General features: G+C 40.7%; 1 protein-coding gene across 3 annotated transcripts in view; it reads right to left on the bottom strand.

Annotated features, from left to right (window-relative positions):
• Positions 1 to 14,734, bottom strand: part of ZFAND3 (zinc finger AN1-type containing 3) — a 324,626-nt gene that overhangs the window by 25,495 nt on the left and 284,397 nt on the right. For all 3 annotated transcript variants that reach the window (XM_045541881.1, XM_045541882.1, XM_045541883.1), the window contains one exon: positions 4,293 to 4,460. In XM_045541881.1, coding sequence (XP_045397837.1) covers positions 4,293 to 4,460 — 168 coding nt within the window. The remainder of the gene's footprint in view (positions 1 to 4,292; positions 4,461 to 14,734) is intronic.

Genomic DNA, 14,734 nt, shown 5'->3' with positions numbered 1-14,734 from the left:
AGGGCCATGAGGTTTGTAACTTAACTCTCAAATGATCCAGGAAAAAATATTGTTTCCAAATAAAAAGCTGAAAACAATACCTGAGGACCTATTCTGACTTAATTGCTTAGAAAGGGGTCCAGATATTCTATTTCTTTTTAAAGCTTCCAAGATTAAGAACTACCTAGCGCAGTGGTTCTCAAGGTATGGTTCTCAGATCAGTAGTATCAACATCACTTGGGAACTTGTTCTACTGAATCAAAACCTCTGGGAGTGGGGCCCAGCAAATTGTGTTTTAAAATACCCTCCAGCTGAATTCTGATGCCCACTTAAATTTGAAACCACTGACCTTGACTATGAGCTCCTAGATTCTCTATTTCTAGCTCCTATATTCCCCACAAAACCTAACACATTTCAAAATGCTGCTGGATTTGGTTTAACAGTGAATGATAAGGCAGAAATGACCACTGAGCCATTTTAAGACAATAAACTACTCTAGAGGCCCCAGCTAACACATCACTTTGGGTTTATAAAGTGAACTGAAAACTTATTTTGAAAACAATAAAGGAAGTCAGATTACTCAGGAGGTTAGTAAAAGCACTACTGTCCCCAAAAGGGACATATCTGCTTATAGTTTGTTAAGTCATCATCAACTGAAAATATACAAAAATTTATGCAAGCTGTTAGACTGGCATTTAAAAATTAATTCTGTGGTTCTAGCAAGCAATGCACAATGATTAAAAAGCCAAGCTGTGTACAATCATGCAAGATCTGCAAGAGAAGACAGCATTCACGTGGCTGTGATGTGGCCCAGATTTGATGAAGATGGCCAGATTTCAGAAGAACATCCTCTAGGAGACAAGACTCCTGCAATGAGAATGAACTAATCAATTTGCCTACTGAGTAGAAAATGAAACACATAAATCCATTTTTATGCAACTGTTTTTCATCCTGAGAAGTTAAACTGTTGAAGGTACTCTAGGATGCAGGATATCATCCCAGCCTTGCTGCCACATGCCTTTTCTAATTGGCACCCTGAAAGATTTCACAGGAAAAGGGTGTTACTGTGGTATTGTTGATTTAAAGGTTATCTAGTCACAGTGAGGCAGAGGAGAATTCCTCTTCAAAATTCACCTCCTTACTGAAAGCCCATGGAGTGTCTTAGCAATTAACAATTCCTATCACCTCTAGCTGTTCCCTATGTGAGAAGGCTCAGAACTCGCCTTACAAATTGCTCTTTTGAAGATCAAAGGGAAGCTGAATGTGTCTGTGTGTGCTCTCGATGAGACTGTAATTTAATGGAATTTTTAGAGAAGGCTTCACTGGCAGTGTTTGGATGACAGCCCCGGGGCGGAGGATTCAGGGGAGCTTGGCCACTCTTCCCTTTGGAGCATCTTCCCTGCCTTTAATTGGCACCTCATTAGAAATTAATGAAAATGACATCCTCTGTTCTTCCTGCTCTAGGCATCGAATGCTACAAAAAGGCCCATCACAATTCATAACACATTCAATTTATATAGCAATGGCTCTTAAGCATTATTTATGAGATGTGAATTTCTTGTCAGCAGTTAATAACCTGTACAGAATGGAAGGGGAATGGAAGAAAAGATTGCGAATATATATAAAAAAAAGATTTTCTGCAGTGAAGAAGTGTTCTGTTTGAGTTCAAACTACCTTCCTGAGTCTTCACTTTCAGTAGTAAATTACTGTGTTTCCCCCCTCTAAAACCTTTCAGGGCAGTTAAATGTCTCTCCAACACTCTATGCATCCTCAAGGAAATAACTGTACAACTCACCCTTTCCTAGAGAGATCCAAGCAGACAGGCAAGAGAACACAAGAGTTATTTGTCAAAGGCAGTCCCAGATTTTTTTTAAGGCATGTTCCCATTGCTGTCCTTCATCTTTTCAAGTGTGGCAGTTGACTCAGTCATTTTTCTAGCATGTAAGAAATGCTCTCAGTGGGTCAAATTGAACTCTTAGCCCTCTCTGGGAAGGCTACCATCTGGAAGGATTACAGAAAGCTCAAGGCTTTCTTCCCCAACAGAAAAGTCTAATATCAGAACTGGGCATAAGCCAAGGGACTACATGTTAGATCGTTTAAAAAGAAAGCACATCTGTGACAAACCCAACAGGCACTCAGCAATCCAGCCTCCTGCCCATGAGGGTGAAGAGCATGGCAGAGTAATTGGACTTGCCAGAGATCAGTCAAGTTTGCTTTATTTGGGGGAATGTGAAGTTATCTAACTTGCATTTCTGGGTTTTCTTCGGCTGGGTGCTAAGAACTTAGGAAATTAGGTGGTTTCCATCAAAGCTGAAGGGTAAACTGGGAGACCTGGTTACAAGACCTTTGGATCTCAGCACTAAATTGTGAAATCTTACTGCTTGCCTGACAAGGAGAGGAAGCATTAGCCACTGCCAGGGGGCAAGACAGCACATTTGACACACCAATTGCTTGATCTACTATGGCAAATCCTGTGTAATACCCAGGATTTGTTACTTTCAAGAAGAAAACAAGAACAGAAAGTACAGGAAAATTCCACAATTCTAATTTAGGCACAACCAAAGGCCTACGTTATAAAGCAACAGCCAAAATGGCCAGGTAGGCTCGCAACAAAGGTAATGGAGTGAAGTGTTGAAACTCCCCAGTAACTCACATGAACACCAAAGCCAAGTGTTTCAAACTGAATCCAAATTTTACAGAATAAATCCTTTTAATAAGGGGACTTTTTTGTGTGGAGTTTGGATTTGGTCAAGGCTCACGCTTGGGGATCTGGAGGGCCACATGTGGCCTTGAGGCCACAGGTTCCCCACCCCTGTGTGGAGCAAAGCTGATTAGTCATCAGACTTCAGAGTTTCTTTGGCTAACCACAGTATCCCTCCTTGCTCTGTCTCACCAAGAATTTAAAATTACCTGGCAGGGTTGATTAAAACAGCCCAAGAATAAGGTTCTGGATTTACCTGGACCATACCACATCCATGAACACAGTTGAAGTCTGGAAACTCTGCTGACAGCCTCTGCTCCCAGCACTTACCTTAACCTTCTTTACGTTTCCCACAAGCACTTAATAATGTAACTAACATTCCTTTAAAAATAAAAACTTCTCTGGTGACACCTGGACTCCCCGTGCTGGTGCCTCTCTCTGCAGTTGAATATACACTTCTAATCTTGTGGAGAACCATACACACCAGAGTGTGTAACAAACAGAAATCTGGTCATGACAGGAACAGCAGTTCCAACTTAGTTTCCGTGAGATGCTAGTACACTCTCTCTTCCTCCTTATTTCCAAAAGGGCAGATAATTGAGGAACAGGAGCAGCAAAGGTTGCCTTTTCAGAAAACAGAGAACTTCCAGTGACTGAGATTTTATAACTGCTGAGTGAATTACTTAGTCCTGGCTGCCAGCAATAGTACTTGTAGGACATCTCCAGCTATGCTGGAAGTGAAAGGGAACTTCAAAGGACGAAAGACAGGATTCTCAGAGGCTAAAGGCAGGTGTCAAAGTCTGCCTGATAACAGCTCTATTCCCCAGAACAACTTTGTAATATTATGTTTTAAAATTAGGAAATAAAAACAAAGAAAACTGTAAATCAGCCTAAAATAATGCAGCTATACAATTTTGTTCCATGTTGATATATGAGGCCAAGAGGAGACAAAGCATCGGCCTTAGTTTTGTCCCACTCCGGGTAGGCATAAAGTTTCAAAACATACGCCCCAGCACTGTGCCACAATTCTAAGGGGGGGTATTACACTATCGAATATGGAAGGAAAGGTTCCTTTAAAGTTATTTCCAACTATTAACTGACTGAATGAATTAAGGTTCAAAGAAAACAATTTTCTAATCAAACCTTTATTTAAAAGAGATATGGAGGAGAAATATTCCATTTATCATGAATAGTAAAAAGCTCATTCAAAATTAATTTAATATCTGAATTTTATAGTACATAGTCCATAATTTTGCTAGTTTGGTAACTTTCTAAAGTCACGAATGAGAAGGAACCAGAGTTATAAATGGTGGGAAGAAGTTATTGAAAGCAGTAAGCAGTGACAATGTAACACTAACGAAATATGTGTGAGAGGAGTTGGGGATGTTTTTGTCTTTTTTGTATGTGTAAGAAGAAATGATGGGTGTTCAGAAGCAAGAATTCTGTGCTCCTGATTTCTCAAGCTCCAAACCTATAGCATGCAGTACTATAGCAAACCTATCTACAACACTCAGGAGAAGAATGAAGGACTTGAGCCACTTAATTTCCAAAGCTCGGCTAGGGTGTTAGGGACACAGTCTCTGTCATGCCACTAGGGGAGATGCTTACTTACCGCAGCGACATGATCCCAATTCCTGCTGCACCAGCTCCAGTTTGGTTTGGCACTGGAAGCACCGACGTCGACTCTTCTGTTTAGATCGGCTGGTTTCCTCAGACCGTTCAGTATTCTCCAGTAGTCGTGGCCGTTTTACTGGCGAAGCCTCATTCTCAGACTGTGAATCTGACCAAAACAACACATTAGGGGATAGGGATTAGCATACTAATCAATGTACTGTCAGGCATTCTTCTGACCAGGCTACTGTCCTTGTCCAGGAAGGAAATGGATCCATGTGAGCACGGGAGCCAGTTCTGACCTGTTTGGTTTATACTGCACAAACTGTGACAGGCATCCACCTTTACTGTTGACTTCTAACAAGCTGGGCTTGAGCTAGAGAGGAGGGTGGGCGTGGTTCAAAAAAACCCAGTTTTACACTGCTTTAAAAAAATAGCTAAGTTTTCATAAGGAGACCATTCCAGCTAGAAATGGGATCCTGTCTTTGTCTATACCCCCTCATTGGGCCCTCGATGTTTACTGCTTATAGTGGTCATTTACCTCTTCTTGGGTATTTGCTTATCCTCGAGTAGACTGTAATTCTTTAGAGAATGGAACATACCTAATGCATCTTTTTATCACAATGCTTTCACAATTCCATACCCAAAGCCAGTGTCTGATGGGTGATCCATAATCTTTTCCAGTAAAATTATTCACATTTCTACTCCTAAACACTCAAGAATGAGGTTTTAATATTGAAAATTAGTCCAACTTTGTTCAGAGTGAAGGGTCCCCCTGCTTGTTCACAAGCAAGGTGTCCCATGGCCTCCACTGTGGGGTGGTACAGGGGCAGCACCTGGTACCACAACCCTTGCAGTGGTGACAAAATGGCAGGTGGAAGGTGGTGAACTGTATGACAAATTGTCTTATATGACTTCAAAAAAGTAACTAAAATGCAATGAAGTTCACATCACAGCCAGCCTGTAAATGACTCTTGCCTTCCAAAACAGGGCACCACTCAGGGGCTCTGTACTCCTGGATTGGCTGCCACTGCATGCTGAGGATGTAATTCGTGCCAAGGTTCCAAAGTGGTTTGTGTTAAATCACCTCTAAAAGGAGGTCTCCTAAATGGTCTTCTTCAAAATCATACATATCCTACCATTTCTCATCCTTCTGCCACCCCTACCCTGGTCTAAGCCATTGCCATTTCTTCCAGGCTAGTATAAGAGCCTCTTAACTGGTCTCCCTGCTCACCACCTTGCCCCTATAGTCTGTGCTCCAAATAGCAGCCATGTGATCCCATTAAAAATCAAGTTAGAATTATATTACTTCCCTGCTCAAAATCCTCTAACAGCTCCCCTTCTCAGAGTAAGAATCCCAGTACTTACCATGACCCTCAGTGCCCCACATGATTTGTCCTCCCCTCGCCTCCTGCTGCTTTCTCCCTTTGCTCCATCTACACCAGACTCCTCATTCTCTCCTAACTCTGGGCCTTTGGACCTTCTGCTCCCTCTGTCTAGAACACTCTTCATCCAGATCTACATGGGATCCTCATCTCTTTTAAGTCTTTGCTCCAAAGTGACATTTGCTTTTCTTTTTTCAGTTTTATTTTACAAGGTCACTTTTTCGATGGTTTCTTCCCTGATCATCCTATCCAGACCACCCAATCCCCCATCCCTAGCACTTCTCTCTTTTCTTGCTTTATATTCTTCCACAGCACTTATCTTTTAACACTATCCCCTACAAGAATGCAAACTTCAAGAGGGCAGGAAATTTCACCAGCTTTGTTCACTGACATGCTCTCTGTGTCTACAGCTCAATAAATTTCTTGAATGAATGAATCTTCTCCTAGGCAGTCCTGATTTTCTATTTAAAGTGGCTCTAGTGAGAAGCCACAGCCTGTAGCATGTATTTTAGTGAAGGCTGTCTGTGTGCCTTTCCCCAGCCTCCCTGTGTGTGAGGAAGATGCTGCGCTTCACCCACCATTGCCCACCCACACCGACAGCGATGATGGTTTGCTCACAGTCCGCCGGCCCCACTGCACTGCACACTGGCATACAGAGGCCCTGCACCATTCTTAGCAATTGTAAACTTCATTTTTCATCTCATTTAATTCTTCTAGTCCTACATGACATTTTCCCCCAATACAAACCAACTAAATAAGGCCTTTGATGAAAACAATTGAAACCAAGGTTAGCCTGTTTCCCAGCTTGGCTGAGCAAAGTTGTCCAAACCCAGTCTGTGTGGTGACTGAGGCAGCCACAGACACGGCAGGCCCCCCTCTTCCTTTTTCTACAAGAGCAACAAGCAACAATCTAAATGTAAATCATTACAAAGCAGCCAGCCAAAAGGAATTCACCTTGTATGAGCCACACTGCTGGGGGTGGGGGGCATCATTTTACACAAACCAGCAATGGCAGTATTTGTATTAATAACCCTGTTTAGACATACCTTTTTTTTTTTTTGTAACAAAAGAAAATTCTAGAGTAAAAACGATAACAAAAAAATGATGCTTGTTCTGAGACAAGGTCCTAAATTTCAAACATCCTTAGAAGAAGCTATCCCCCAGGGCTGGGTGTCAACACAAGAAAGGGAGGCAGTTGAGGCCTTTTCATCATTAACATGGTTAAAATCTGGAGGGCTTTGGCACGATGCCAGCACACCTCTGCTGTAAAAGAGGACCACTCAGACTCTGAGCTTCTTTCACTCACACCTCTGATAGAACTGTGTCTGGAAATGCAGAGTTCACATTCAAAGCTCCTTCCACATGAATCTGTCCCAAACTATCAAATGTTCTATCTACCTGTGAAGCACCTGCCTCCATTTCTAAAGCAAACCTTTGTTGCAAGAAGAAGACAATTTCAATGTGGCAATAAAGCTGGAAAAAAAGAAAAGAAAAAAGAAGAATTTCAGTGTAACAATGCTACTCATAGGCTATTTTCAAACAAGCAAGAGAGTGATATGTGAAGAAAATATTTAATGTACGATTCCTATGATTGGGGAAATGGAATTCATATTTACATTATCATAATTGGTCATCAAACAACATCCCCTTGCTGGGACCCACAAAAGTCAGGAGGCCTCTCCAGTCCTGACCTCTTTTCCTCTTAATTCCCCACCTTATCTGAACAAAAAGCACTCAATAACAACACTACAGAATAAGTCTACATGGACCTGTGCTGAAATTTTCCTTTAATCATTCCACATCAGTATAAAGACCACTGAGTTGTTTGTTCTGGTAGGCTAGGCATGGGATATTCCTGAATAAATGCTGCCACAGCGTCTGGCTGCACCACATTGGCCACTCTAAAGAATACCACTGAGCCCTCGTCAGTCCTCTGAGAGTCAATGTCCCAGCATCCATGTAGAAAGTCTCAGCCACAGGAAGCAGTCCTAGATTATTCTAAACCAAGACAGATAAAATGTCTGAAAAAGTGTGTTATTTTTCAGAATTAAGGAACTATTCCCAGACATTAAGAGATCCACAACTTTTAAGCTCTGAAATAAGCCCATTTACCCCTCCCTCAGTTGATATTCTATTAGACGCCCTCTAATAGTCCCTACCACAAAGAGAGAGGAGAAATAAGCTCCCAAAGCTGCTTCCCATCCTCCACATGCTGCTATCCAGGAAGTTGACTGTGTTATATATAATTTCTTGGAGAAGCAAGCCATTCTTTGGCATTTTCTCACAAGTCAACTTAGTGTTTTAATTAGAAGCTAATGAAATAAATAGCCATCTATAGGATCATCATTGTCAGCATAAGAAATTTACATTTCCTCTGCTAATTACCTAATGAAACCTTGTGCCATAGGGTGAGTTGCCTAAATAAGAGAAACATGTCCAGGGCAAGGATTCCAATTACATAATAATGAACCAAATAATTCAACTATTCAAATTATAAGTTGTATGTCAATTATAAAAATACTATCAGAAAAAAAGGTCCAAATATCATTAAAATTAAAGGAACCATCTACTTTCCATAATGAATAAACTTTGATTATTTATTGTTTGCTCATAAATATCATTCCGGTTACCCTGAAGCATTTTCAATTTCCTGAACAATGACAGAAAACACCTAATAGTCTATTTGCACACTCTGAACTAGGGCAGTAAGGGTTAAATGTGGAGAGCAAGGTGAACAGAAATAACTCTTATATGCAGCTCTAACTGTCAGAAGAACGGAGTCCTCCCAAGGAGCATGCTCATTAGCAGCGGGAGGAGCTGCCACGGCAAAGCCAGAAACTGCTCCCACCCCAGGAGGTAAGAGTGACTTCTAATTAAGGTCCTTCATAAAGGGCCAACAGAGCAGATTTTTTCCAGTATGCCTTTTCTTAAGAACATAATCTAGTCTGGATATACCCATGCAGAGCTGTCACACTCCCACGCCAGGTTCACAGCTCTTGGTACTCAACAGATCCCCCTCCTCTTTCTCTGCCAATGTTTAACAGAATAACAAAGATACTGCATTGGATCTTCTAGTCCAGCAATCCCCAACCTTTTTGGCACCAGGGACTGGCTTCATGGAAGACACTTTTTCCACAGGGGACAGAGTGGGGGTGGTGATGGGGAGCAGCTGTAGGGGCTGTAAAATACATATGAAGCTTTTCTCGCCTGCTGCTCACCTCCTGCTATATGGCCCAGTTCCTAAGTTTCATGGAAGACAATTTTTGCACAGCCTGGGGGGTCAGGGAAGCACCAGAGCTCAGGTGGTGATAGCCCAGTTCCTAACAGGCCACTGACCTGTTAGCGACTGCAGTTCTAGTCAAAGAAAAGTCTGATCACAAATCATAATGTGATTAAATAAGGAAGGAATATCTTAAGAAAAAGTATCTTGCGTATTAGCTTTCTTGGTTTGAACGTAACCACAGCTTAATTTGCAAACAAGAAACAAGTACTATATAGTTGCCCCTCAGTATCCTCAGGGAATTGGTTCCAAGGTCCCCCCACAGATACCAAAAGCCAAGGATGCTCAAATCCCTTGTATAAAGTGGTGTAATATTTGCATATGACCTAGGCACATCATCCTGTATAAGCTGACCCTTGAACAATGTGGGGGCTTGGGGTGCTGACCCCCTGCACAGTCAAAAATTTGCATATATGAAATAACTTTTGACTTCCCCCAAACCAAACTACTACGAACAGCTTACTGTTGACTGGAAGCCTTATGGGTAACATAAACAGTCGACTGACACGTTTCATATGTTATCTGCAATATATACCGTATTCTTACAATAAAATAAAACAGAAAAAATGTTATTAAGAAAATCACAAGAAAGAGAAAATATATTAACTATTCATTAAGTGGAAGTGGATCATCATCATAAAGATCTTCATCCTCGTCTTCATGTTAAGTAGGCTGAGGAAGAGGAGGCAGAGGAGAAGGAAAAGGAGGGTTTGGTCTTGCTGTCTTAGGGGTGGCAGAGGTGGAGGAAAATCTAAGTAGACCCACACAGTTCAACCCCATGCTGTTCCAAGGTCAACTGTACTTTAAATCACCTCTAGATTGTAATACCCAATACAAAGTCAATGTTATATAAATAGTTGTTATACTGTATTATTTAAGGAATAATGACAAGAAAGTCTGTACATGTTCAGCACAGATGCAACGGTTCATTTTTTTTTCCCCAAATATCTTCAATCCATGGTTGGTTGAATCCATGGATGTGGAACCAACAGATATGGAGGGCTGACTGTATAGTGATTTTAAAAACATGTAACTTGACGAGAGGAATTCTTCTAATTGTACTTTCCTAGCTGATGGCAGAAAGTCGTGGTAAGACTTTCAATTTTAAAACTGTTTTTCAACTGGAAAGATTGACTGGAGACAACAAACAGAGCTACTTCCTTTAAAATTCTGTTTTGTCTCTGACAGAAATTCATATTTGTTCCTTACTGTCACTGTTCTTGTCTTTATTACTCATGTTCTCTCCTGAAAATTTCCAAATAAATTGTGTCAGGCCTGTCAGAGTTGAATCCCCATCTCTCTTAATCTCTTACCACTGTGTAGCTGGCGGCCTGCACACCCCAGGCTGCTAACCATGGCTGTGGCTTTCTGACACCTCAGGTGGGCTCTCAGACCTCTGCATAAGCCAACACTCACAACACAGGAGAATAGGAGAAGGGAGGTGGCAACAAAGAGAAGAAAGCCTTCTCCTATTCCCTTTACCCACACCTTTTCTTAGTCTATGAAAGAAAGATGAATCTGTTTAATCTCAGGCTCTATGACAGCTTTTGAGGTACTCAATCAGTTTTTTTAGAACCTATCACAGTCTCTTGACAGATTGACATTTACGATCCCAACAGCCATGTGCAAACATCAGTAAGAGCAATAATTAATGAACCCTCACACATCACTGCTGTCTCTCCTTCCATTTGAAAGGAGCTTAAGCTGTTAAAACCTCTGTCCATGAAAAATACCACTCACTGGAAAAACTGATAAAAAGAGGCTTGAAAAAACCTATTTTACAGGTAACTTCTCTGTGTTTCTCCTCATGCTTCATGTTCAGAGTATACGCAAGGATTACAGCCAACCTATTCTGGCATTTTACTCTGTGTGCCATGAAAGACAGGAGAGAAAACTCCCCCATTACTCATTAAAAAAATTTTTTCCCCACTTCGTTTGACTGGGATTTTTCCTTCCTTTCTTATCTTCCTAATGACCCTAGAATAATTCTGGATTAACATGCCTGTTGCAAAGCCATTCCATGGACAGAGAATGAGGTTCAACAGGCTGATTATTAAAATTTTGTGGAGAATGCCATCATCTTCATTTGATATGGAGATGAATCTAGCTTGAAATACACCTGAGATGTCATGTCCTGGATCAGAACCATTTTAAAAGTCAGTTGTTCACAAACTACTAGGCAGTGAATTCCTAAGCATTAATCCCTCTCTCCTGCTGGGAACACAAGATTGGGAGATCTGGAGAGGCCGATCAGCAGGGCTGACTGTCTTGGGAGTCTCTGTCCTTCACAGTATGCTCAAGAAACATAAGGTATCAGAAATCTTCCTGGGGCTAATCGTTATCATCTATCTGATTTGGTCTTTGTGACAGCAATGCAGAAGCTGTTTCTGAAGTGACTCTTTTGGCTGGAAGACAGCATAAAGAGCTGCAGAACACAGACACACAGAAGTCAGGAGTCATGATAATCTGTGCTATTCAGGAGATAAGTACCCACATACCCCAAAGGCATGTTCTATTTCTAATTTGTTTTTAAATTGTTTTTCTTGTTGTGTTGCCCAGGCTGGTCTCAAGCAATCCTCCTTCCCTGGCCTCCTAAAGTGTTGGAATTACAGGTGTGAGCCACCAGTGACTGGACCAAAGGCATGTTTTAAAGACTAGGATTAGATGTCTCACTTCCTCACAACCCACTCTCCCCTGCAATTACTGGTGCACAAGAACCTGGAAGCTTATTTTGGTAGTATACACCTTGATACCAGAAACAAGTGATTGTGAATTCATCAAAAGATCAAGTAGGAGAAGCTAACAGGCCATGGGGAGACAGTTATTCATCAAACAAAACAATCTTAAATAAAAGTCATGGCACCAGAGTCCAACAGTTATAAAGAAAAGAGTTTTCCCTTCAACTTTTCTTTCTAACCTGTACGCCTTCTATTTCTTTTTGTTGCCTGTTGTGCAGGTTAGGCTATCTAGCATATCGTGGAATAGGAGTGTTGAGAGAGGACACCCTTGTCTTCTTCCCAGCCTTAGGAGGATAGCAGTCAGTCTTTACTCAACCTTTTATTTAAAAAAATTTCAAACATACAGCAAAGTTGAAAGAATAATACAGTAATGACCTGTGTACACTGCATTCAGATTCAACAATTGTTAACATTTCATCATATACCTTAAACTCTCCCTTTCATATTTATACTTTTCTTTCCCCGAACCATCTGAAAATAAGTTGTAAACATCAAAATACTTCACCATGGAATACATACACATCTACTAATGAGGGAAGTTCCTTACATGGCAAAATTATTACACCTAAGAATACTAAGAATAATGCCCCAATATCATTTACTATTCAGGCCATATTCAAATTATCCACATTGTTCTTAAAGGCATGTCCAATCAAATTTCATGTGTTACCTTCAGCTCTTATGTCTAAGTCTCTTTTTATCTAGAACAGTATGTTTCTCAAATTGTTCATTCATTCAAATAACACAAGACTTTCTGAACAGTTTTTCTGTGGAATATGCCACATCCTGGATTCCTTCCTTCTTTTGTTCTTTTTCTTTCTTCCTTTCCTATCTATCTATTGATCTATCAATCAATCTGTGGCATCATTTAACTTTTAAGGAAGATTTTTAATTGTACACCTCCTCTGTTACATATCAGAACCAGAAATGTAAAACCTTCAGCAGACACCTAACAAGCCTGCATGGTTGGAGGGTTGGCACAAGTAAAGGGAGGTACTGTGGAATCAGCCCCGTCTCTATTGCATCTTGGCAGGGGGGAAGAATGCTCTTCCTCCAAGTGCCTCTACTGCACCTCTGCTACATACCGGACATGAGGATACAGTTCACCTGTGCCTTGGCAAGGAGTGGATGCTTAAGCAAACATTAGGAGATGAGCTAGCTACGCGTGCTCTCAACCATGATTTGTTTTAGTCTGATGGCATTCGCTGTGACTGAAATTTATCCCAGAAAGCCACACAAATCATTCCTCCAATTATCTCCTTTCCAATGGCCTCCTGGCCTTTTTCTGATTGCCCTTCCCCTCCCTACTGACTCTACCCTGTTGTTAATAGTTGCTATAATGCATCTCTTCATAGCTGTATCACTCAACTTTCTAAAATTCTTCCTTATTTTAAACCTAAGAAAAAATTTCACCAGATTTAAAAACAAAAGCTAAGGAAGGTTCATTTGTAAAAATAACCACAATCTCATTTAGTGCAATAATTTTCCCAGTTTACTTAATCTGTTTAATTTATATAGGACTCTAGATTAATGGCCACTCTGTTCAGGGCCATGATAAGTCACTGTTTCTCACACCCACTGTGTGCCAGGCACTGGGCTTTGAACTGGCAAATCAAAATGGTCTGGCAGTGATTGCTTCCCTCAAGGAGGCCGCAATCCAGAAGGAAAGATGTATAAACAAATAAACCTAGAGTATAGCAAATGGTATATCAACATATGAATGGAGTGCTATGAACACAAAAAATGGAAGTGATACAACCTAGGGGGAGGGATGATGAAGTAGATGAGGAAAGGTCAGAACAGGTACCTCCTGAATTTAAGAACTATATTATATGTATGTAGACAGATGATTTCCAGCTCATACTTGTCATCCCTGCATTCTTTTCTGTGAGGCCTGCCTTTCAGAATATAATTTGTATATAAGTTATTGCTCATATATCTTTTTCTCTTTACCCCAAATCATCAACTAAATAGACCATTCCACAGTCTAGGGAGCAGAGGCAATTGGGGAATGCTGGTTTCGTGGGCTTTTAGGGAAATAAAGCTGTTGTTTACCTTTCCCCTCTCTTTGACCCAAACTAGTTCAATTTTTCCCTGGGGGTCCATGAACATCTTACTAAAATGTGAATGGTCAGCTCACAGTTTTCCTTCCATGATGTTTATTTACCTTGATATTCGTCTATCTGCTCAGACACACACATGGCTTTTACTGTCAATTTTTCTCTATCAGGAATCTTCCAAGCCCATTTTCTTTTTATTATTAAATGTTTTATTTTGAGATAATCACAGGTTCTCATGTAGTGATAAGAAATAATACAGAGAGAACCCATTTACCCTTCACCCAGTTTTCCCCAATGGTAACATGTCACAGAACTCTAGGACAGCATCAAGCCAGGATATTGATATAGATACCATCAAGATATGCAATATTTCTATCACCACCAGGATCCCTCATGCTGCCCTTTTACAGCCACGCTTACTTCCCTCCCTTCCCCCTGGGTCCCTGGAACCCCCAATCTATGCTCCATTTCTATAATTTTGTCATTTCAAGAATGTCATCTATATGGACATATAAATAGAATCATACTGTATATAACCTTTTCTCCAAGCTCATTTTTAAGGCTACTCATTATAGCAGGTGGATATGACAAGAGATTCCTTAAGCTTCCATAATAACTGCAATAATGAACACTAACACAAAGAATTTATTCTTACCAGTACTTTTTAAGTGCTTCTACATATATTAACTCACTTTGGTTTTATAATAAGGCTATGAGGTAGGTACTATTATATTATTACTTGTATTTTACAGGTGAGGAAACTGAGGCACAGGTTAATAAGCAAACTGCCCAATGTCACATACATAGCTAGTAAGTAGAAGAGTTGGAATTTGAACACAGACAGCCTAGTCTCGAGTCTTTGCTTTTAACCATCATACTATCCTGTCTCCAATAGTTGTTACATTTTAAGATTCTACTCTGCTCTCCCATGAGAGTACCTTACCATAAAGACAAGTTTGTGTTACTTTCTATGTATACAA

This window comes from Lemur catta, chromosome 2, assembly GCF_020740605.2.
Source record: "Lemur catta isolate mLemCat1 chromosome 2, mLemCat1.pri, whole genome shotgun sequence".
Lineage (NCBI taxonomy): Eukaryota > Metazoa > Chordata > Mammalia > Primates > Lemuridae > Lemur > Lemur catta.
This window is presented reverse-complemented; position numbering and strand designations above follow the sequence as displayed.